General features: G+C 35.4%; 3 protein-coding genes across 8 annotated transcripts; all 3 read left to right on the top strand.

Moving 5' to 3' along the window:
• The first annotated feature begins 641 nt into the window (after window positions 1-641).
• On the top strand, window positions 642-3,398 carry LOC103995517 (oligopeptide transporter 1-like). Its single transcript, XM_065135011.1, has 7 exons — window positions 642-702; window positions 770-1,218; window positions 1,341-1,438; window positions 1,505-2,077; window positions 2,160-2,427; window positions 2,506-2,688; window positions 2,775-3,398. The coding sequence occupies exons 1-7, from the start codon at window positions 642-644 to the stop codon at window positions 3,396-3,398; spliced, it is 2,256 nt and encodes a 751-aa protein (XP_064991083.1).
• A 691-nt stretch (window positions 3,399-4,089) lies between these two features.
• Window positions 4,090-9,937, top strand: LOC135628214 (uncharacterized). 6 transcript variants are annotated; one of them, XM_065134775.1, is made up of 11 exons: window positions 4,090-4,276; window positions 4,363-4,479; window positions 5,348-5,533; window positions 5,774-5,903; window positions 5,991-6,071; window positions 6,386-6,573; window positions 7,723-7,818; window positions 7,892-7,985; window positions 9,245-9,361; window positions 9,446-9,554; window positions 9,713-9,937. In XM_065134775.1, exons 1-10 carry the CDS (start codon window positions 4,163-4,165, stop codon window positions 9,547-9,549), a joined length of 1,227 nt encoding a protein of 408 aa, XP_064990847.1. In that variant the 5' UTR covers window positions 4,090-4,162; the 3' UTR covers window positions 9,550-9,554; window positions 9,713-9,937. The 6 variants fall into 6 exon arrangements, with proteins under 6 accessions (XP_064990847.1, XP_064990846.1, XP_064990848.1 ...); XM_065134774.1 differs by having other exon boundaries at window positions 9,692-9,937; XM_065134776.1 differs by lacking the exon at window positions 9,713-9,937 and having other exon boundaries at window positions 9,248-9,361; window positions 9,446-9,690.
• Window positions 9,938-13,791: 3,854 nt separating this feature from the next.
• Window positions 13,792-19,952, top strand: LOC135628946 (SEC14 cytosolic factor-like). The gene is made up of 11 exons (XM_065135965.1): window positions 13,792-13,986; window positions 14,095-14,123; window positions 15,307-15,390; window positions 15,490-15,543; window positions 16,035-16,112; window positions 16,575-16,628; window positions 17,926-17,985; window positions 18,071-18,166; window positions 18,519-18,620; window positions 18,714-18,794; window positions 19,273-19,952. Exons 1-11 carry the CDS (start codon window positions 13,803-13,805, stop codon window positions 19,591-19,593), a joined length of 1,143 nt encoding a protein of 380 aa, XP_064992037.1. The 5' UTR covers window positions 13,792-13,802; the 3' UTR covers window positions 19,594-19,952.
• Window positions 19,953-24,051: the final 4,099 nt, after the last annotated feature.

Raw genomic sequence — 24,051 nt, 5'->3', positions numbered from 1 at the left:
TTTCCGAAATGAACTTGCAGTTAGCGTTATTCATCCTCCAGCAATAGTATGAACCTTTCTTATGTCATGCAGTAACCAAAATATTCGTGTGATGCTTGCCTCAATTCATCCTACATTCAAGGGTTTTTTGTGACCACAACTCTCATAAGCATTTCTGGAATATAAGTTTTGTTTCTGATGTCACTTATAAATAAGTGAATTAGAAACTCAAAATCTTATATATATATATGAATAACTACTATTGTTAAAAGCATTAAAAAGAAATTTATGCAATTTAAATACCTGGCATAATTATTATTTATAGTAGTAATTATAACACTTCTAATAATGATAATATAATGATAGTACTAGTTGATGTAGTACTAAAGAAGGTTGGTAAGGATTGCGGACAAACATAGTGTGATTCGTTCTACATTGGCTGTACATTAAACACAGCGTTTATGGCGCCAACCTGCGTTTTATTGACGTGGCGGAGCATGATTGGCGGATATTGACAGAAAAGGAAATATAGGATTTCCACAATGTCATTTGGGTTTATTGCGGAATCAAGGGGGAATCCCTGTTGCTGCGGTGGGCTTTCTCTATATATCGTGTGGAATCATTACCGCTGATTGATTCCCTAAGAAGAGAAGCGGAGCGACATGGGATCCGTCGCCGAAGTGCACCAAGGTTCCGGCGACGAGTCCCTCGCTGAAAACACCGGTAAAGATCGTCTCTTTTTTGTGGTTCTTTTTTATGTGGTTTGGGGCAGCTTTGCGTATATGATTGGTGTTGGCAGAAGAAAACTATGACAGTCCGATCGAGGAAGTGAGGCTCACAGTTCCGGTCACGGACGATCCGAGCCAGCCATGCTTGACCTTTCGAACATGGTCCCTGGGGCTCACCTCGTGCGTACTGCTATCCTTCGTCAACCAGTTCTTGGGCTACCGGGAGAACCAGATCAGTCTTTCTTCGGTGTGCGTCCAGATTCTAGCGCTCCCCGTCGGCAGGGCGATGGCCGCCACCCTGCCCGCTACACCGATCAAGATCCCGCTCACCAACTGGTCTTTCTCCTTGAACCCTGGGCCGTTCAACCTCAAGGAGCACGTGCTGATCACCATTTTTGCAAACGCCGGTGCTGGCGGTGTCTACGCAGTGGGCATTGTCACCATCATGAGGGCCTTTTACCATCGCGGCATCAACATCATCGCAGCGTTGCTGCTATCGGAAACAACCCAGGTCGGATTACTCTGTTCATATCATTCCATGCATGCTTTCAGAACATGATCCTATTCGCTCGTACCAGTAATCTTATCAAGTGTCTAAGACTCCCGCCTTGTGTTCGTTCGGTTAAACCTCAGTTGCTTGGATTTGGATGGGCTGGATTGTTTAGGAAGTACCTGGTGGATTCACCTTATATGTGGTGGCCAGGAAACCTCGTCCAAGTCTCCCTCTTCAGGTAATTCTGCAATGCATTGCCAATATCCAGACATCAACCCATCGAATCCTGTTCTGTTGTGTGCAGAGCACTACATGAGGAAGAGAAGAGGTCCAAGGGTGGTGTGTCAAGATTCCAGTTCTTCTTGATAGTTATCGCATGCAGCTTCGCCTACTATGTTGTTCCCAACGTGTTGTTCCCATCTATCACTGCGATCTCCGTGATCTGCCTGATCTGGAAGAAGTCCGTCACTGCGCATCAGATCGGTTCCGGGATGAGGGGGCTTGGCGTCGGGTCTTTCGGCCTCGACTGGTCCACCATCTCCGGCTTCCTCGGCAGTCCCCTGGCTTCACCAGCGTTTGCGACGTTCAACGTATTGGCTGGTTTCATCGCCCTGGCCTACATCATTGTCCCCATCGCCTACTGGTCCAATGCGTACGACTCTAAGAACTTCCCTTTGTTCACGTCGTCCCTGTACGACGTCCACGGAAAAAAATACGACCTCGACCGTGTTCTCGATCAGAAGACGTTCTCCTTGAACATCCATGAATACGAGAAGTACAGCGACATCCGTCTTAGCATCATGTTCGCCATCTCTTACGGGCTCGGTTTTGCCACCTTGACTGCCACACTCTCCCATGTCTTCCTCTTCAATGGCGCGTAAGTCTCTTGCTTGCTCTGCTACCACGTTAATATCCTTTTTCTTGAACTCCATTCATACATTTTGCTCGACCTGCCACAGGTACATCCTGAAACTATGGCGCCAAACGGCAACGAAGGCTCAGGATAATTACCTAGACATTCATGGGAGACTAATGAAGGCAAACTACGAGGCCGTCCCTCAATGGTGGTTCCATATTATTCTTGTCGTCGTCACGGCACTGGCCATCCTCACCTGCGAAGGATTCGGCAAGCAGCTGCAGCTTCCTTACTGGGGCATCTTCCTTGCGATCGCCATGGCTTTCGTTTTCACATTGCCCATCGGTGTCATTCTTGCCACCGCCAATCAGGTTCCTTCACCTCTGCCATTTATATATATAGATCCCTTTGCATATAGTACAACTTGCTTTGTTTCTCTGGTGCTGCAGGCACCCGGACTTAATATTATCACGGAGATGGTGATAGGTTACATGATGCCTGGTAAGCCTCTGGCGAACGTGGTGTTCAAGACTTACGGATACATTAGCATGACCCAAGCTCTTACGTTCCTCTCCGACTTCAAGTTGGGTCTGTACATGAAGATTCCTCCAAAGTCCATGTTTTTTGCCCAGGTTAATCTATTTTCTTTAATTCGTTGAGTCTCCATCATACCTCAACGACATGCACATAAACCTAAACCTAACTACTGTTGCTTCAGTTGGTGGGAACCATAGTCGCCTCTGCAGTTTACTTCGGGACGGCATGGTGGCTTCTCGGCACCATCACGTCCATCTGCGACACCAGCAAATTACCGGAGGGCAGCCCGTGGACGTGCCCCAGTGACGCCGTCTTCTTCAGCGCCTCCATCATCTGGGGAGTCGTCGGCCCGTTGCGCATGTTCGGCCCCAAGAGCATCTACCTGTCCCTCAACTACTACTTCCTCGCCGGGGCGCTGGCGCCGTTCTTCGTCTGGCTGCTCTCGCTTCTCTTCCCCCATAAGAAGTGGATCAAGCTCATCAACTTCCCGGTGCTCCTCGGAGCGACGGCCATGATGCCGCCCGCCCACGCGGTGAACTACACCTCCTGGTTCGTCGTCGGCATCATCTTCAACTATTACGTGTACAACAAGTACAAGAGCTGGTGGGGAAGGTACACCTACGTGCTATCGGCCGGTTTGGATGCCGGGACGGCCTTCATGGCCGTGCTCGCTTTCCTCAGCCTCAACAACTACGACGTTTATTCCGTGGCATGGTGGGGAGGAGATAACGATGACCATTGCCCCCTCTCCCGATGCCCTACCGCTGGATCCTACGTGCCCGAAGGCTGCCCTTCCTTCCAATAATGATGACACGCTCGCTTTATATGCCTTCGCATTCTATCTTCATATGTTTCATGGGACTGTAGATTGCTTAATATTAATATTTTATGGTGTTTGGTCTATTGATATTTGGCACTTACTCGGTACTTCCCACATTTAATATTAAGCATTTCTAAGAAAACAGTTTTTTGATTTAGTTTCACATAGAAAACAAAACAAATATAGATAATTTTTGTTCAAGATATGGTATGATCAATTCACTTATGGTTCGACCATTGACCTATAAAACCTACCTTTATTGGGTTGATTGATTTTGATGTGATAATTCATTTTTTTTATTTCACAAAAATTAATAAAGAGCATGTATTACCATCAAAATCAATTGGTGTTGAAATTATTATGAATTTTCAAACCATGCTACTTGTGAATTTACAGTGGAAAAATATGTTTATTTTCGAGATTTTATTTAAATATATGTAAAAATTAAAATTATGCTTGCATATTATATCAAGTCTGATAATTAGGATCTGATTTAAAACTATTTATTAAAAATAATATATTGTTTTACAAATGCAGACGATATATGAGAATGGCAAACTTGTAAAATAATATTGATGCTGTTCTGCAACTACTTGGGCACGGTGCGGATCCGATCCTTTGATCGATACCCGAATCCGACGGCCGCGTGGTTTCTGGAGCCCTCGCTGGAGCCAAAACCCTAAGCCCGACTCCACTTCCTGCCTTCCTCATCTTTGCCCGATCGCGGCGTTGTCGTGTCGGGGAGAGCGATGTCGCCTAAGGTGTCGGCGCTGGATATGCCAGACGTGCCGATGGGGCAGCTCCCGGAGCACCTTCACCTCCAGCGGACCCGCGTCGTCTGTAAGGCCGACGCCCCCATCCATGTAAGTGCAACCGTAATCACATCCATCACTCCGTCGGTTCATCTCCCTGTATCGATGCCGAACAATCGCGTGTTTTATTGGTTTAGCGTACGGTTCTCATCAATTATGGCGGGTGGATGAGTGGTTATTTCCCTCTGCATAGCGTGAATTTTGACAGCAAAAGGCATTCTTGTGGGATTCCATGTGATGAGGAAATCTTTGAGGTAGCTGCACAGCAATTGGGAGCAAAACGGATATCAGCAAGTTATTATAATACGAGTTAACGAGCAGCGTCATTAAGCATATGAAGCGATTAAAGTGGTGAAATTTTATGGAAGATATGTTATTTGATGTTATGTTTGACTGATTTTTTGATGCCCTGGAGTTCTTTCCCTTATTCTCCGAGGTACCTGATAGAACCTTGTGTGACATAATGAAATCCTCTGGCCTGAAAGCGTAATACAGATAAAATTTGAAATTTGCTGACGATTGCATTGACGTGACTCCAGCAGAAAAATTAGCCACATGTAGTTTTGTTTTCAGTAGTTGTGATCTTTTACTAGCCTTCTGCTCCTGGATTTGAACTTTCTTAAAATATGTGCATGATTAAATAAATGCAAAAGAAAAGAAACTCCCAGGTAATGAGATTCATGTTCTTTGCTTTGCTTTTAGGGAAAAATCTTTTATTAGATTCTTCATCCTCGTTAGTGGTGTTTAGCCATTTTGTAATTTTTCTTTAAACCTTACCTTATTCAACGTTTTGCTTCATTCATATACTTAGTATTTATTCATGTCCTGATCCCCTCTATTTTGCAGTTTTCCAATTCCTTTGTTGCTGGTTCCTTGGAATTCAGAGAACTTTTTTGTTTTTAATAATTGGCTTTTTGGAATATGTCTTTTGAATCTTTAAGAAAGTTAGCAAAAGTAGTTTCGTGTTACTTGCACCTGTTATTGATAATTATCATTAATTAAAGTTTGATATGTTCGGAGTTTAAGTTTAGATTTTACTTTCCTGTTCATTTTGTGATTATTACGTATTTTGTTGAATCAATGATATTTGTTGCCTCTGGATATTTTTACTTGCATCTGAAGACAGAAGGTATTCAGTACTCTGGTGCTTATGCATCGATTGGAGTTGACAATAGTGTGGGTGTGGACAGTTTCTGCAAGAACTTTAAGGTCAAAGTTGTCAGGCTTACTAACGACGAGATTGAATTTGATATGATTGGCATTGATGCTTCGTTGGCTAATGCATTCAGGAGGATCCTTATTGCCGAGGTACAGTGACAGAAAACATCCATTGTTACAAATGACATGAATATATTCTTAGATTAACAAGAAACTTTTTAACTCATTTATTTTGTTTATTTTTGTTTCTTTAGGCATCTCAACCAATTTATTAAGCATTTATATTATGTAGCTCATGTTTAGTTTCTTGGTGTTGATGATTAAATAATCTGCGTTAAAAAAATTGTCTAGGCTAAACAACATCTGATTGTAGCCAATAATATTTTACAGGTCCCTACAATGGCCATCGAGAAAGTCCTCATGGTCAATAACACATCCGTTGTAGCGGATGAGGTGCTTGCCCACAGGCTGGGTCTCATTCCACTTAATGCTGACCCAAGGCTATTTGAGTATCTCTCAGGTTTGTATAAGTAACTGTATGCTTTCAGTTTGGCATTCAGGATATCTCTGCTCTTTTTAAATCGTATTGAATTTCTTTTCCTTGTAGAAAATGATGCTCCAAATGAACGGAATACTATTGTCTATAAGTTGGATGTGTCGTGTAAAAAAGGCAGTCCACGTGTTACAGGTATTATTTTGTTGGCCTAGTGAACATATGTAAAATTTATAACTTCTCTTGTTCCTGTAAAATTTGTTGTCCTACTGTGGGATCTGTGTCTGCACCTAGTGTTCTGCATACACTTCGGCTTGTTTCTGTGTGTTTTATTCTTCTCTAGAGATTGAATAGTTCTGATTTCAACATTTCTCAGGATGTTCCTGATCTTTTGTACTATGCTCTTGTAGATTTCAGTGTTTGAAGTTTCAAGTATTGTTGGTCCTGTTTTTTGTTGATTACAATCTTTAGCTGTTAGAGGTCTAATAATAATTGTTTTGGTTATCCAGTTAAGTCAGATCAATTGAAGTGGCTGCCACATGGCAGTGAACTTCAAATGGATTCCCATGACATTTCTGCGAAAGCAAAAAGCTATACCTCATTCAGCTGTATTCAAGATTCCCTGCCAGAATTTTCAAAAAAGCCACTCGGTGTGAAGTTTGATGACATCATTATTGCTAAACTTGGGCCAGGCCAGGTACTATTTTGATTATGGATGAGTATCCAATCGTTGTTGCACGTGAATTTTTTCTCTTCCATGTTTAAATATGTTTCAGATAAATTATTGATATTGTACAATATGGCAGTGAGATGATGCCTGCTGATAGTTTTGTAGCATTTCATCAATTGCCCTCTGATTATGACCTTTTTGGTTTAGTTTTAATTTTCTAGTTGAAGAAATTGCGTATTTTCTTTCAATCCGCATATACTGGTATAATTACCTTCCCAAGGCTGAGAGTGTGAAAAAGTTAACATGCATAACTTAAGTGGGTTAATAGTGAAGTATTTCATAACTTCACCAAAATTTATTTTGTGTTCCTCTCATATTTGTTAAAAGACCTTCTTGGTAACTGGTTCATTTCTATCTTGATTTAGGTACTTTGAGAGTAAAAAATTGTAGGTGGTATAAATTCTCACACACTGCTTGTGACACTCTTCACATGGTATTTGACTAGATACCTGCCTGATATATATGACTGAAATTAATGAGGCTAAGATAATCATCAAAATTTTCCAGCTTGTTTTAACGATACTGCCTTTTGTTTCACAAGTGACGTTAAACAAGATTTTGAGAGGGAGCAGAATCATTACAATTGTCATTTTGAGAATTTTTGTTGTATTTTGAATTTTGAAATCTACATGTTATTCATGATTTGTACCTCTTAATTTGGTGCATTTTATCATATTTGTGGTTTGTTTCCACAATGTCTTGAAACATAATTTGACCACCTGATGTGTTCCCTTCGATTGATTTCTTTTCTACACATTCCCTGACTCGTATAGTTTTATGACTTTTGGCTATGATTATGCAAGGCTGTGTTTTGCCATGCAACTTGGAGACCAGATCTGGAAATATTGCATTGTTTAAGCACATGCAACTATGCTGACATCCATTGTGTCTGATAGTAGTTTGGTAATTGATCTTTTACTTACCATTTTGAAAGTTAAGCTCCCGGTTGGTGTAGTTTCTCCTAGAAATTTATTTGGATCATTTTTCAAAGCTGAGAATTGTCTGTTATCTTTATGATAACGTTGTGTTTTTTTAATTACAAATGAGGTGAATTATTTTGCTTTAAAGAACCTTCACGAATGAGGTGAATTGTTTCTGATGACTCCTTGCTTACAGGCAATCGAGCTTGAAGCTCATGCTGTTAAAGGCATTGGCAAAATTCATGCCAAATGGTCTCCTGTGGCTACAGCATGGTACCGGATGCTTCCCGAGGTTAATGAACTTTTCTTTATTTTGACTTGCATTTGTAATTGATGGACGCTTATTAAGTTATCTTTCCTTCTAGGTTTCTCTATTGAAAGAAGTCACCGGTGATGTTGCTGAGAAGCTTGTAAAGAAATGTCCAGTTAATGTCTTTGATATTGAAGACCTCGGAAATGGTCAGTGCACTACCTTTTTTTTTTTGTCAATTTTGATTCTTATGTAATGGGTTCTTGTTGGTGAGATATGCTATTAGTTCTTTGCCTATTATCTTTACACTAGATTGCTTTTCAGTCATTCGTTGTTGCAATACTTTAATGGAACTAAAGAAGACTTGATAAGTTCAGTCTATCCTGTTTCCAATGGCACCAGATTTAAAAGAGAACAAGAACTGTGTGATCTGGAACATAAATTATAAGGGAAAAAAATGTTTCATATTTGTTGTTCATACATCATTTTTTTTATTATTCAATTGTCAATAATTTTGATCCTGTTAGCTGTAACTCTTAGTTGCCTCATGCCTGCGCTGCAGTTCTGCTGCAATATATACTAACATATTTCTTGGCTCATCTTTAATGGTACTCAGCTCAGCTTTAGTATATATGGCTCAGGCTAGTGCTCTGAGATGATTGACTCAGCATTGTTTAGGTTCATTAGCCACATGGGCTTTCTGAATGGTTAATTAAAGACTTACATGACTATCAACCGGAAAATCTGTTACCGAGTTTTGAAGTTACTCCCGTCTCCTTTTAGTTTTCTCTTAAAAGAGATCATGCATCTTGGTTGTGTTGTCTTATCTAGTTGGTTAACGACATCCTCCTCATTCAGCTGTCTATCCAGTGCCATTGAACAGTCATGCTACCAAAGGAGCTTACTTTTCCTTCAACTGCTATGTTTAATAATTTTTTTCATGATTATTTCTTAACCAAGCAGTTGATTTTTAAAATTTGAAATACGTAACCTTTATTAGTCCACTCTCAATTTTGCACTTGGTTTATGGGAGTCTCTATTCCTCTGACTCAAGAGTGTAGCTCTCTCTTCATATTCCCTTGATTGCAAAGATACTTGGTCTGCTGTAGTTATCATGTATTCTAATTATGATCTTTGGTGGAGAAAAAAACCTAGTTTTTGATACATACTCAAGTGCTCTGACATCATCATATCATTCAACAGCAGAAAGTTCACTGGCTACCAAGTCCTCTTATGCAGGAACTTGATGCCACCATCATGCTTGACTAAAGTGCAGAATGGATCTGTTAGGTTTCCATGGACATATCCAAGTGAACTTGCCAATCTTTAATATCTTTTATTCATCCATTTCATCTTTTATACCCAATTCTGTTATCCTTCATAGAATCAAGATATTGTACAAGTTTTTTTTTTCCTTACATGTTTTCTGTGTTTTCTCTTCATCTGGTTGTATGTTTTGGCCTCACAGCAGGTGGAAAGAAGGCAGTGGTAGCGAACCCGCGTGCCTGTACACTGTGCAGAGAATGCATTCGGGGGGTAAATGAAGAACTTGTGGAACTAAGACGCGTTAAAGATCACTTTATCTGTAAGCACTGCAACTATTTTCAAGATTATATTCTTTTAATTTCTGGGTTATTTGATCTAATGTATCTTTCTTGATTGTCTGCAGTTACTATCGAATCCACTGGGGCTTTATCACCAGAAGAGCTATTCATTGAAGCTGTGAAAATATTGGAAGACAAATGCGACCGGGTGATATCTGAACTCTCTTAGTACATGTATGTTCTCCTGGAGAACTGAGAAATGTAACAATTGTGCTAAAATTATATTTAGGGAAACTTAGTTTTACTTCTGTAACCTTGATATATTGTAGAAGTAAATCTTTAGTTCAATGAACTGAGTGATTGCTCTGTAGTCTCTGGATTTATATGTGCAGTATTAATTTGAAAGAAGAAACTTTGGCAATGGAGACGAGGACTGGGCACAAGGTTCTGCTCATCATGGTCGGACTATAGGATGAGAGTTTATTGGAGTCAAAATTTGTATATTTTCTAGTGGCCTGCGTTGCTTTTTCTTTTTCTTTTGACGTAGCATTGCAATATACATTTGAACAAGTGTTCTTTTCAAAGTGCTTAGCTATGTCACTCACTGGCCGAGACAAGCATCTGCATCAGTGTACTGCTTTGTAGCATTTTCTTTGCATCATCTCGAGGGAAACGAAGAATGTTTTGCATCATCATGCTAGAGTCATGCAGAAAATGCAACGAAGAATAAACTGAGATGCTTGGGTACAGCATTATTTCATGTGATGTCACAGGTAAATATGCCATAAGAATTTAATTGAAGATTTGCTCTTATTCAACTACAAAAGTGGAAAGTTGGAAAACACAAAAGTTCCATCTTGCTTAGCATTTGAGTGAAAATATTTATCATGACGTACTAATCCTGAATTTTTCTTTTCTTAATAGGCACCTTACAGCAACTCGAGGGATATAATAAATCCCGGGTGAGTCATCCCAAAATATGATTAAATTATTTATAGTGATGATGATGAGCGTCATTAGATGATTAGAGTTTGCACCACTGACAAGTTTAAATCACATATTACCCTGTTGTCAGCATATAATCCTACTAAAGGAACCATATCAACTTTATACGAAGTAATTGGTTTCCAGTCTTTTGTTTGGAACCTCCATTGATTTGATGTACTACTGTCAGGCAGAAGAGGGCCATCAAGCCTCACTGAGTTTATTCTCCATATGGCAGCATCATTTATCTGATACTGATCTTAAGACATTGTTCTTGAACAGAATTGAGTTCACATGTTTTAGAATAAGGCACCCGACGACAGGAACTCTGCATCTGTTCTGAGGGGTGGAAACGTGCAACATTTTTTGGTTCCTTTCGTTGTTGTGGAGTATGTCTATTTTAATTGAAGTAATTTTCACTAACTAAAAGTTTTTTTTAGTCTTTAAAATTGTTCTGTCACTAACAAAACTTTGTTTCAGGTAATGTTAAAGAATAAAGAACAACACATTATTCTGTCTATTATTTTCATCGGATTGCTGAATTCCATTTCCAGAATCACATTCCGGCTTTACCGGATGCCATTGCAGAATCTTTATCCATTTCCTTTTGTCTTCTTTGTGCGTTGAAGTTTAGGAGAAGAGTGAAACCTGTTCATGCCCTCTCTGATGGAACCTTATTTTATGCTTTTTAAGTAGAGAACAATGACATGGCATGTATGCCTCTTCCTAAGACATGCATAATGTATTTTTGTTGGTCCAATTGATTCATTAAAAAAAATGATTGACTGCCATACTTGCTGGGGCCTGACATGATTTATTCCACATACAATTTGCACTATAATTTTTTCTTTTAATCTTAGTCAAATGATTTTTTTTTCTTCATTTTTTTTAAACTTCAGTTAATATTTAATGTATTTCTTTCTTTTAAAAAAAGAAAAATAATTAATTAATACAATAAAAATAATAAATACAAGTATCATCAAATAAAATTTTATACTAAATTTTCTTCATAATCCAAATTTGTGGTTAGCCACACCAATTTTCTTTTCCCTCAAAGAACGTAACCTTTCTCTTCCTAATAATATTATTCCTCCGAAATCTAGCTGATCAAAATGTGAGTCTCCTTAATAAGTAGTCGAAAAATATAAGAAATATATATATATATATACAGATTTTGAGTTATTGGATGATGATAACGAGAGAGAAACAATTCTACTTAATAATTCACTATATATAATATACAGAAATATGTCCTTTTGAGCTACTGTTCATGTAAAATTATGTCTTTTTACAAAAGAGAAAAAAAATTAATTAAATACCTACCATGCAAATCACTGGATCACGCAATAATAATAATAATAATAATAATAATAATAATAATAATAATAATAATGTTGACCTATTTTTGATGATATAAAAGCATATTCCTACAACCATGAAGGCCGAGTCATTTGACTTTGATGGATGCGCAAAGCTGATGTCAACTATTCCCCTTGTCGAAAGCTTGTCAATCCACGAAACAGAATCTATACTTTATTTTTATTATTATTGAGTCTTTGTTGTTGATATTATAATCCATTAGTGCACCCTAATTTATTTATACATGAACAAGTCTAAAGTTCAATTAAAGCTGCCATTTTATTTGACTTCATCATCATAAAGCCACCCATTATATCTTGTATTTATTTAGTTTTCCATAGTCTTCGATCTTCAATGTTTTTTTAATAAGTCAACTTTAAAGATGCTAACTAGATAATATTTTGATTATTGATGATAAGATATCGATATCAAAGGCTTGTCTACGTGTTAGATTACTTATACTTGCCAAAAAAAAAGAAAAGAAAATTCACCTTAGAAAGAAAAGAAATGGAAATCATTTCCTTTATGCTCTTCTAGAGAACATGCAAATGCCACCACAAGTTGTGGTTGGATCCTTTTGGTCTCCTAATGATTAAGAAGAAGGCTAAAGCCTTTTGTGACTCCCAACTTCCATCTCCTACATACAAAAGAAGAGTCTCATGTGCCTCACAATTGCTTGTGGCTGAGAAAATGTAGTCACTTCTGTTATTTCCTCGGCATTCATCGGAATGTTTATACCTTTGCATTTTTCTCTCTCTCCAATTTTTCACTAAACTTTTCTCTGACCATAATAAACGAATTATTTATAAATTATCTTTACCTTTAATATTCTAATATCTATATTTTTTAAAATTATATTAGGATCTCTATACTTATGAAAGTAAAATATTTAATCTCATTTTTTCTCGTACTATCGATTGTACTAACGAAAATATCGCACATACTTAATAATAAATTAAAATTAGGTGGAATCAATATATACTCAGTAATAAATCTTATAATATTTTCGTTAAAAAAAAACATAGTTAAATATTTTACTTTCATAAATATATGGATCTCAATATAACTTTTAAAAGTATAATCCTTACTAAACTATGTGTGATTCATACAACAATAAAACTCTTTAGCTCTTGCTAAGTGTCGTTTTTCTATATCTACCACACGAGAATCTGTAAATTTTATTATAGTTAATACCTTTAAGAAAGCAAAGATAAAGTTAAAAAATTAAAAATATAAAAAATATATATTGCCAGCTTAAATTAATGTTAATCATAATTAGTATTGGTTAACAAATTTTATTTTGTATGTGTGTGTGCGTGTGTTATAAAATTTATAATAGTGATATTCTACTTTGGAAATAATTCCATTAATTGGTCACTGAGTTAAGATAAATTTTAACAATAAATTTTAAATAAGTGAGTGATTTCCATAGTTATCCCTCTGAATTAAGATTAGCACATACATATTAATTCGAATCCTATAAACTTACATATATAAACCAAAAAAATAGTAATACCAAAATATTTAAAAATAATATATATTATCTTATTTGATTAAACAAACACTAATCATGATTAGAAGTGGTTAATGACTTTTGTGGATGCATTTTAATGAAGGTGACACACTCATTTTTTAGGGTTTTGAAATTTATAATAACACACTATTATCAAATCTTGAAAGTATTTATAAGTTTGATTGAATCTTCCTCTTTATTGGCTGACCAAACTTTGAATTGGCACAATCCAATCACAATTTGGTCCAATTTGAGACTAATCTCACCAGCCACTTTGATTGCACAGCAACACCCCAAGCCCCTGTTTCCAAATATTAAATCCACAGGGGCCAATCTGCAAAACAGCAACCAAATCCCAAAACCTTGAATTCGAGTCCAACCTTTGAATCGGCACAATCCAACCCCAATTTGATCGAGTCCAATCTCACCGATCACTTCGATTGCGCTGCAATCCCTAAGTCTCCTTTTTCTTAATATTTAATCTATTTGATAAATGATATTCCCAATTGCAACCAAATTAAAAAAACCTTCGAATAAAATAATACAATTTAAATCGATTACACCATTCCAATTTAAAATCCCTCTCGCTCGCTTTCTCGATCTATAAATGTGTTGCATAGAACGAGATGAGCGTTAAACGAGGAGGAAGCCGCTCTTCCTCTTCTTCTTCTTCTTCTCCTTTGCAGCATCCACTCGAAATCCCTAATCATAGACCAAGTGCCACTTTCGTCCCCTCACGATCCGCCCCGGGGACGATGGGGATCGCCTCCCAGGATGCGATCAAGCAGTTCTCTGCGCTCGTGGCCGAAGGTCCGCGCCTTTCCTCCCCGATGCTGTCCGTTTCGTTTCTTTCGTTTAGTTATGGGTGTTTGGGTTCGGTGTGTTACGTATTGACGTTCTCTGGTTGGAATTTTGCAGTGGACGAGTCGTTGAAGGCTGCGTTTCAGGTTTGTCCTCTGCGACATGGTAGATCTGTGTGGACACTGTGTTGGATCTATGAGTTGAGTGATGACAGTATTGTTAAATTTTGGTGGAGGTTTTTGCCTTGTGGACTGGGAAAGTCGTGCTGAGAACTGAGCTCTTCATTCTCTTCTTTTGGGTTCTTTGAGTATGATGCAAACTGGTTTTGACTGTCGGTGAGATCTTTCGGGTAGAAGGTCTCTTGATTTGTGCTGAGATAAGAGGTTTTGATTTATTCTTCGATCAGTCGAGTGCCCCCTTTTGAATCAGCGTCATTGCTTGAAAATGGTACACAGTCTAGATTCTTCACTCCGATGTTAGTCTTAGGGTAAAAGTGACCTCAATTACTCATAAGGCTACTCCATGGACATCTTTGTCATCTTATTTTACATCAAATGGAGTATGGGTTGCAATTACATTATAAAGTCATTGTGGGTAATCATGGCAAAAGAATTTTATTGCAAAATGGTAGTTTCTGTATTCATACGAACTCATCTGACTAGGGCTGAACTTCTATTAGTTCAGTGCCTCCCCCAATATACTACTGAACATTCTGTAATTTTTTAAGAGGACTCGGAGAGTATGATCCACCATAGTTTTTTATGGATACTGGTGTGCATTTTGTCTATCCTGTTGATGCATCATATATCAGTTCATCTTCTTACCTGAATATTTAGTAACTTTTACTTAGATAAAAGGTGCAATTTGTCTATCCTGTTGATGCATCATATATCACTTCCTACCTGAATATTTAGAAACTTCTCCTTCTAACTCCATAAATGGCACATTTTTTTATCTTGATCTGTCAGCATTCTTTCTCGCAGTGTCCTTCAAGTTCAATTACATCACATGTTTCACACGAAGAAGGTTAGATAATCAAAATCGTAGAAGCAATTCTGAGCCGATAATTACAGTTAGCTAACTTAGCTCTAGATTGTAAGTAGCCACTGATGGAACATCACAATAAATGACCTTTTTTTTGTACTTTGGAGAATGATATTACATCTCAGAACATCCTCTTCCATTCTTCAATTTTTTATTTGATGTATGACCTCTTTTGGCTCTTTTCTTTGTGGTTCTGCTCTGCTGCAGCCCTTACAATGATAAAAATGCTTCTTTAGTTAATTTTGTGTATTATGCCCCATTATGTGCTATCTTGTTGATTTGCAGAATATCCACCAGGGGTATCCAACTGAAACATTGGTGCGCTTTCTTAAAGCTAGAGAGTGGAGTATTCCTAATGCACATAAGATGGTATTCTGTATATTGGCTACTTGTAATTGTTTCTGTTTTTAGTGCATGAGGAAATTCCACATTGTTTATTCTGAATTTTTAGTTATCTGTCTTTTGCAGCTGTTGGATTGCTTAAATTGGAGGATACAAAATTGTATTGACGAGATATTGGCTGTGAGTTTCTCAAAAATATTGTAGTATTTTTTTGGTCAACCTAATTTTTGGTTTCCAATATATCCTCTGTGACATAGCAGCATATGATTTAAGATAAACTTTTGCTAATACATATTTATTTTCTGTCTCTAGATACAAGTCCATTTCGCCCTTTAGAACTAGCAAGAAGAACCACCAATTAGTGTTGACACGAATTCATTCTTTTATAAGCTCATATATTTGATTGGCAAAAAATAAATTTTCTTGATAAGGAACAAGGAAAAGTATGAAAAAATATAAAGCTGCTAAAAATATTATTAGAGCGAGATAATAAGCATGCTTGTTACAACTTTTTCATACTTTCCGGACTCTTATGTAACAATTTTGTAAGCTCAATAAGAACCATAAAATGTTGCAAGTTAACTTTTTCACCAGAGGACTTAAAAGTGCCAACTTCATTAAATCTAACTACGCTGTTTATTGTTTTCTAATGGCTTCTTGTCTCCATGCAGAAACCTATAATTCCAGCTGACTTGTATAGAGGAATTCGTGATTCACAACTTGTAGGATTGTCAGGATACACAAAGGATGTAAGGCTTACAAAGGAGTTTCTTTCTTCATTTGGTTCTTATTCTGCTATCTGCTTTATAGTACCTATTTTCTAGTTAAGACCTGGTCCTGTCTCAATGATTGTTGTAACATTGTCAAGTGTATTTCACTGTACAAATGCAGCTTTTGCTGAACCTTGAAACCAACCAATACCTATATATTATATCAGTTTATGTGTATTTTGCCCTTGAATAAGCTCTCTTGTTCGATAAGTGCATAATGCCTTCATCCTATGAATCTTATTAAACATGTTGGAAATTGCATTTCCCTATAAATCATTATTATGTAAGCATGTAAAAAAGTATGGTACACAGAAATATATTTTTGTTGTCTTGTTAATTTGTGCTGACATCATTTTAGGCATTGTGAGTAATATATCATTGTTATGTAGATACTCTAGCTTGATTGCTATCTAATTCTTCTATTATCTTCCTCTTGAGTAGGGTCACCCTGTTTTTGCTATTGGTGTTGGCTTGAGCACATACGACAAAGCATCAGTAAGTTCTGTAATATTCTTTTTTATATATCAATCTCTAGATTAACGGCTGCTAAATGTTCAAATAAGACTGGCAGATGCAGGGATCTCTTAGTTGATCATTTGTTCTTCTCCATATCTTCAAAATTCTTTTGTAGGGAAAATATTTATTTATCTGATTCCAAATAACCGTGACATTATAGCTTGTTGTTGTCCTCAACATCATCATTGTCCTGAAAATTTGATGTTTGCATGTTGTTTAGATCAAACTAAGACCTGGTCCTACCATTGTATTGCTTGGCCATGGAGGAGAGCAATCGGGAGAGGATTGAAAAGATAAGAAGGGATAGCTGAACTAACCTAAGAGATTATTTCTTGTCCACCATATATATAACTCATATGTGGATTATATCCTTGTGATTTTTCATGTATATACGAGGCATTTATGCATACTACTTAGATGATTTAAGTAAACCAAATAGGGAGATTAAATGTGGAGAAATACAGAACCCTTCTGACATCAAATATTTAAATGTCAGTCATATACTGAGTTTGATAACCAGTTGGATCAATATGGTATTGGTATACCTGATTGTATGCTAACTCAAATCACCTGGTCTCACCATAAAAAAACTGAAAAATTAAATATCGACTGGTATAAGCTTATATAGGCCAGGACATTCCTTGGACCAATCAATAATGGATGATACCATTGGTACTCTTACTTCTAGGTGAAATATGGTGATATTATGGCCAAAACACAGACTAAAGTGTGTTAAATGAGTAGCCATGTAACGGAAACTAAGGTTTGGAAAACCAATCAGATGGGTACATAGACAACCATTTCTGCTGTTGACTGTCAACAATCCTCCTCCTCCCCTCTTCTCTCTCTCTCTCTCTCTCTCACTTACACGCACACACACATTCTCTTTGGTGTATCATGTGTCAGTATGCCAGTACATACTGAACCTATATTGGTACAGTGGATTGAAACCTTGATAGAAATAGTGCCTATGCTTATCTTAATTACTGTTAGTTTGGGGCCAGTCAATGTATGCCATATTAGAAACTCTAGAAACGCATACTTGCTACACATGTTGATTGGTGAGTATTAAGTAAATATAATACTTACTTTCTGTCTTGCTAGAGGATGATAATTTTTGCTCAATATATGCACATGCAAATTTGCATAGTTATGTATGTAATTTATAGCAGCTGAATCTTTTTCTAATATTTCTATTTATCTATTTTTTCAAGAAATTCATAACAATGAATCTTTCTCTATTCATTCTAATTTTGTGGGTATCACTTAAATATAGGTTAACTATTATGTGCAGTCACATATTCAAATGAATGAATACCGGGATCATGTAATCTTGGTGAGCTATAATTTCAACAGTTCACTACCTTCAATCAATCAAAGATGAGCTGTTTCCTTATTGTTTACATTTTTTTTCCTTGCAGCCTGCTTCAACCAAGAAATGTGGGCGACATGTAGCCACATGTGTGAAAGTTTTGGATATGACTGGTCTAAAGCTTTCAGCATTGTGCCAAATAAAGGTATTTTCTTTGTAAGTTTTATTTATTGATTCACATCAACTTTTCTGGACATCTATTCTTGATGCATATAGTTATATGATATTGAACCTATCACTATTTAAGTTGTTGCATGAACAATGGCATGTGATTTGTATTGCAAATTGCAATATCTCAAATATATTGAAGATAAGCAAAGATTTATATTATTGGTTATGTTGAGATTATCTATTGAAGATAATCTATAGAAGTTCAAAAGTTAATCCACCTACTCTTTTTTGGATTTTTTTTTTCTTGCTGAGACCTCTCTAAAGCAGGTTACTTGATTAATTCACTAAATACGTTCCGTCTTACTTGGTTTAATTATTGTATGCAGTTATTAACCATCATATCAACCATTGATGACCTAAACTATCCAGAGAAGACAGAGACTTATTATATTGTGAATGCTCCATGTATATTTTCTGCATGTTGGAAGGTAATCATAATCATCAAATATTATCTATTTATAATTTTTTCTGTTTGATAAGCATATGAACTTTATGAATAATTGGATTTCTGGCATAACTAGGTTGTGAAGCCTCTCTTGCAAGAGAGAACAAGAAGGAAAGTGCAGATACTGCAAGGTTGTGGCAGAGATGAGTTATTGAAGGTAAGAAAAATTGAGATCTTTTAATCTAACAGCTGATATATCGTATAATGTGTGTATCTGTGGGTTATGCGGTAAATTGAATATTTAGGAAAAGTATTCTAACTTCTGAATGCTCATATATTCTCCTCTTGTTGCTTTTTTTTGGACACTAGGAACCTACAAGGTTCTTGTTTTTGCCTCCTGACCATTGTAATGCACCAAAATATGAAGCAACTAAACAAGTTTTTTCTTGAATTTACTTTCTATTCCATGATAGAGATCCTCGCTACAAAGTGGAAAGAGTTAAGCAACTTCTGTTTCCTTCTTTCTATCTGTAACTTGTGTTTTATCCTTTAGTAATCAACTCAAGTATTTTTCTTACCATCTGTTTGCCCACATATCAGAGTAGTTTTTTTTCTTTTTTTTCCAGATGAAATGGTATGCATTTCAAAGTTTTGTGCCATTCATACTGACAGCTCTTGTCGATTGGTTAATGTAGATAATGGACTACGCATCTCTTCCCCATTTCTGTAAAAGAGAAGGCTCTGGGTCGTCTCAGCACTCATCTTCAGGATCTGATAACTGCTTCTCCTTCGACCATCACTTCCACCAACAGCTCTACAGCTACATTAAGCAGCAAGCACTGGGTCGAGAAATTGCTGCACCACTGAAACAAGGGTGTTTTCACGTAGATGTGCCTGAACCCGACCCCAAAGGAGTCAACATCGTTAAGACGGCCATCGAGTCACAGCTCCATAAAATTGGGGATCGGAACGGGCTCAGCCGCTCCTTGAGTGGTCTCAAGATCAACATTGCGTAAAGCTGTTCTGTTCAAATATTATCTCCATCCTCTCTGCTGCGTCGCAGAAGTCTGAGCTAGCTGATCACCGGGTGAACAAGCCATAGTTTTAATGTCTTGAACCCAAGTTACATTGGGGTATAGAAGCAAGTTCTTGCAATCTCTCGACGCAGGCTTAGCGCCGAGGAAGTTGAGTAGCCTAATTACGGCTCGAAAAATTTTCATCCATGTAAAGAAGGGAAGAAGCTGGAGATCATAAGTAATATAATTGACTCGAGAGTATCTAAAGAACCTCTCGCTAGTCAGGCTCTTGAAGTTGTAACTTAAACCTACTAGTGGCATATTTCAATTTTGTAATGGAAGCATTAAAATTGTGTTGAGGACCTGATCTTATATCTGGATATGATGTATCATCGATTAACATGTCCCTCCCATTGGCGTAACTTTAATAAAGATTAATATTACATAGAGTAATTTTTGTAAGTGTGTTTTCATTTTGAACCTTCTAAACATTTTTTTTTCAAAAATTTAAATTTTCTATAGATTTGTTTTTCATCTGTAACGGATTGAAATCGACTTGATCATCAAAGAATTTTCAGAGGATGTACTCTGGGTGTGTAGTCTTTTGCACTAACGTTAAACATATTGACACAAGATATTTAGAGTAAAACATATAGCATTTTCTATAAAAAGAGATGCATTATTTTTATCAAGCATAAGGCTACCTACCTTTAGGGTGCAAATAGTCTTGCACGCCAATGTCAATATCAACATTCTAATGTCTCTACTTTCCTAATAACTCACTCTACGAGGGAATGCTAGAGAGTAGCACTTTTTATCTTCCTTTGACCTTTGGGTAATTTATGAAAGAGTTGGAGCTTCAACTTTATTGGCCATCCGATTAAGGCAAGAATAAATTCTTTGCTATATCATGAGGTGTAATAATGAGACTTGATATGTAGTTGATCCACGTGCTACTCTATACTTCCATCAACGACGTCAGGTCATAACTTATCCCAAATAGTGAAACGATACTCTAAGAATATTGAAGCCTTCATGTCAAAAAATAAAAGGAACAATACTACGAAGCAGCACATTGAAGCCTTAGGAATAATACTCTTAAGAATATCGAAGCCTTCATGTCAAAAAAACAAAAGAACAATACTAAGAAGCGACACATAGACAAATGACCTTCTTGACCTTAGCTTTTGTTTCCGTAAGGTATTATACGTCGAAGACCAAATATCATACCAAAGTTCTTTATAAAAAACACTCTTATATTCTCGCTCGCGACAACCAATCTCAAGTTAGTTATCTCATAAAGATCATCGTACTCTCATGTTAATTAAATATTATCCTTTAAGATATAGATCCTCAAGTTGATAGTGTCTTCAAAATGATTACATCTAGTTATATTCGTAAATTAATTACATCCTTCAAGACGGTTATATGATTAAGTCAATCATATCTTCAAAATGATCACATCCTTCAAGATGATCAAAGTTAATAATATCTTTAAAAAAATTTACATCTTAAAATCAATTACATTATCTCTAGCCAGTTTATCCACATCCTTTTAAGATATTTATATCCTTAAATTCATCATATCTTTAAGGGATCACAGGATGATTGCATGCTCATGTCAATTTCTTATTCAAGTTTGCCATACATTCAAAAGACCACTACGAATATTATTTTAAACACACTTATAGAGGTTTCTTCAGTTAGCCAAAAACACAAAAAAAAAAAAAAAAAGTTGGACCCACTCAAATCGAGCAAAAAATTTTGACCCACACTCTTATCGAGTAAAAATTATTTGATCCACTCTCGTTAGACCAAAAAAAAAAAAAGTCTAAATCACTATAATCAGATAAAAATGCTCAATCTACTCTTCTTGAGCAAAATTGCCAACCCAATCTCGTTAGATCATATCAATTTTATCACATCATGACCAAAATTAATCATAATAAGATTTTACTTTCAAAATATTAATTCAGGTATTTATTTTATATTTTATCTTAAATACGTTTGATAGATTACGGTAATGTTACAAACTCCCATGGTTTATATTCAACCTTATACAAAATTGAATATATTTAAAATTAAATATATTTTTGGACGAATGCTCGAAAAAAGTTTATAACTTTGGCCTTTTCCCTTACAATATTCCTAATTATTTTACCTATTTAACCTTGGATAGCTAAGACTAAAGTTTTTCTATCCAAAATAATAGTAGTAGGTTTGGATCGCCAGTTTAGTAAGATTTTATTGACCGATTCAGATTGAAATGGTTAGTGCTGGCTTAATTATTTTTTTGGTTAAGAAAATCTACAAAGTGGCTGCTACAGTATATGGTGGTATTACTGTCCTTAGAATTGATAATGTTATCGATGAAGAAGCCAAAAAAAAAAAAAAAATCTTTTCTCACTTTTTCTCTCTTTTTTGTCGGTCTTCTTCTTTGTTCTTCCTGTTTTTTATTTTCTTCTTGAATTAGGAATATAAAAAACATCATATAAGTATATGATCGATCATTTAATAATTATTTAGATAAGAATAAAATATGTATATATTGTGTATTCATGAATTTTGTAGTACTTAAATTATCTTTGTTACTGTTCGATCATTTAATAGTTTTATATATATATATATATATATATATATATATATATATTCACACACACACACGGGCTTTCATAAATAGTATGGTATTTAAAGCATTTTTCCTTATTTAATATTTATTATTATTAAATCTATGAGCATGTCAAGAAATATTACATGTATCATGGGTTTTATATTGTTTTTTCATGTAAACCTACTGCATAAAATATTGCATATAACTCTATTACTGTTCATTAACTTTTACCAAAAAATAATATATCACATATTAGTAAAAAAAATTTATGGATAAATTTTTAGTAGGTGTTTGGGACCTAACTAGAAGGTCAAATGTTAAAAATTATTGCATGAATGCAGGATATTTAAAAAAAATAAAAAGTATTTAAAATTTTAAAAATGACACACTATGTATGATATGAATAATTCTAAAAAAATTTAAATCTCTATAATAATAATAATAATAATAATAATAATAATAATAATAATAATAATAATAACACTGACATATGTCCTGTTATGCAATGCATTCATTATCTTTGGATTTTGGCTAAAATAGTATTCCACATATTAGTATAACTTTTTTATAGCCAAATGTTTACCAAGTGTTTGCACCTAATTAGAAGGTCAAATATTAAAAAAAGATTATAGGAGTGCATGATATTTTTTTGAAAATTTAAAAAATATTTAAAATTTTAAAAATATTAACATATTAAAAAAATTTCAAATAGAAAAAAACTTTGATATATATCCATCCGGATCAAATTCAAAAGTATCCTAAAACTTTGAAGATAATTTGATAAGTCTTAGATGCATTATTTTTCTATTTTGACTAAAAATAGTGCATTGCATATTAGTAAACCTTTTCTAATGGTCAAATTTTTATTAGGCATTTAGGAGATAATTAGAACATCAAATATTAAAAACTTTTAAGAAAATTTGAAAAAATATTTAAAAATTATAAAATGGCACACTATATAAGATTTAAATAATTTTGAAAATAATAAAATAAATTAAAATAAAAAATAATGACATATGTCCATTTGGATCCCATTAATAGGTATTCAAAAACTTTAGGATATTTTAATAAGTTCTAAATGTACTATTTTTAAATTTTGGTTAAAAACAATGCATCGCATATTAGTATTTTTTTTTTATAGTCGAATTTTTAGAAGGTGTATAGGACCTATTTAGAAAATCAAATGTCAAAAAACTTACATAAGTACATGATATTTTTGTAAAAAATTTAAAAAAATTAAAAAATAAAAATGGTACAATGTGCATGAGCGAAATAATTCTAAAAATATCAAATAATTTTTTTAAATAAAAAAATACTGACATATATCCATCTCGATCAAATTCAAAGACATCTCTAAATTTTTTGGATATTTTAACAAGTTCTTAAAAATTTTATAAAAAAATAGAGAAAATAGAAAATAACACACTACCCATAAATTAAAAATAAAATAAAAAAACACTGACATATATCCATTCAAATCTTATTAAAAGATATCCTAACACTTGCAAGGTATTTTAAAAAAGTATTGCATTAAAAATACTTTTAATTTCATAATCTAAATTGAGATTATGGAATTAAAAATATTTTTATTGAAACTAAACTAAATTCAATTAAATTAGAATTTAAAGTCGTCGCTGAAACAAAGGGACCATTGCCGGCTCAACTAACACGCCGAGGATGCGTTCGACGAAATGACCTCATGTGGACTGCGCTCCGACCGCTTCGACGCGCACACTTGCTCAAAAAGTTGCGATCTTTGCGTCCATCGTCAGCCCGCAAGCCACATCCGTTGTGGATTGAGGTTTCAGGACTAGAATTTGTGAGGGAGGAAGGAAATGGGGATTGGG

Source organism: Musa acuminata, chromosome BXJ3-1, assembly GCF_036884655.1.
Source record: "Musa acuminata AAA Group cultivar baxijiao chromosome BXJ3-1, Cavendish_Baxijiao_AAA, whole genome shotgun sequence".
NCBI lineage: Eukaryota > Viridiplantae > Streptophyta > Magnoliopsida > Zingiberales > Musaceae > Musa > Musa acuminata.
This window is presented reverse-complemented; position numbering and strand designations above follow the sequence as displayed.

Bases quoted from the DNA above. Each gene is read 5' to 3' on its own strand.
- LOC135628214 (XM_065134775.1), top strand. From the start codon at position 4,163: ATGTCGCCTAAGGTGTCGGCGCTGGATATGCCAGACGTGCCGATGGGG. The intron at 4,480-5,347 runs GTAGCTGCACAG...TTGCATCTGAAG, and splicing joins GTGATGAGGAAATCTTTGAG to ACAGAAGGTATTCAGTACTC. The intron at 6,574-7,722 runs GTACTATTTTGA...CCTTGCTTACAG, and splicing joins CTAAACTTGGGCCAGGCCAG to GCAATCGAGCTTGAAGCTCA.
- LOC103995517 (XM_065135011.1), top strand. From the start codon at position 642: ATGGGATCCGTCGCCGAAGTGCACCAAGGTTCCGGCGACGAGTCCCTC. The intron at 1,439-1,504 runs GTAATTCTGCAA...TGTTGTGTGCAG, and splicing joins GTCCAAGTCTCCCTCTTCAG to AGCACTACATGAGGAAGAGA. The intron at 2,689-2,774 runs GTTAATCTATTT...CTGTTGCTTCAG, and splicing joins AGTCCATGTTTTTTGCCCAG to TTGGTGGGAACCATAGTCGC.
- LOC135628946 (XM_065135965.1), top strand. From the start codon at position 13,803: ATGAGCGTTAAACGAGGAGGAAGCCGCTCTTCCTCTTCTTCTTCTTCT. The intron at 15,544-16,034 runs GTGAGTTTCTCA...GTCTCCATGCAG, and splicing joins GTATTGACGAGATATTGGCT to AAACCTATAATTCCAGCTGA. The intron at 16,113-16,574 runs GTAAGGCTTACA...CCTCTTGAGTAG, and splicing joins TGTCAGGATACACAAAGGAT to GGTCACCCTGTTTTTGCTAT.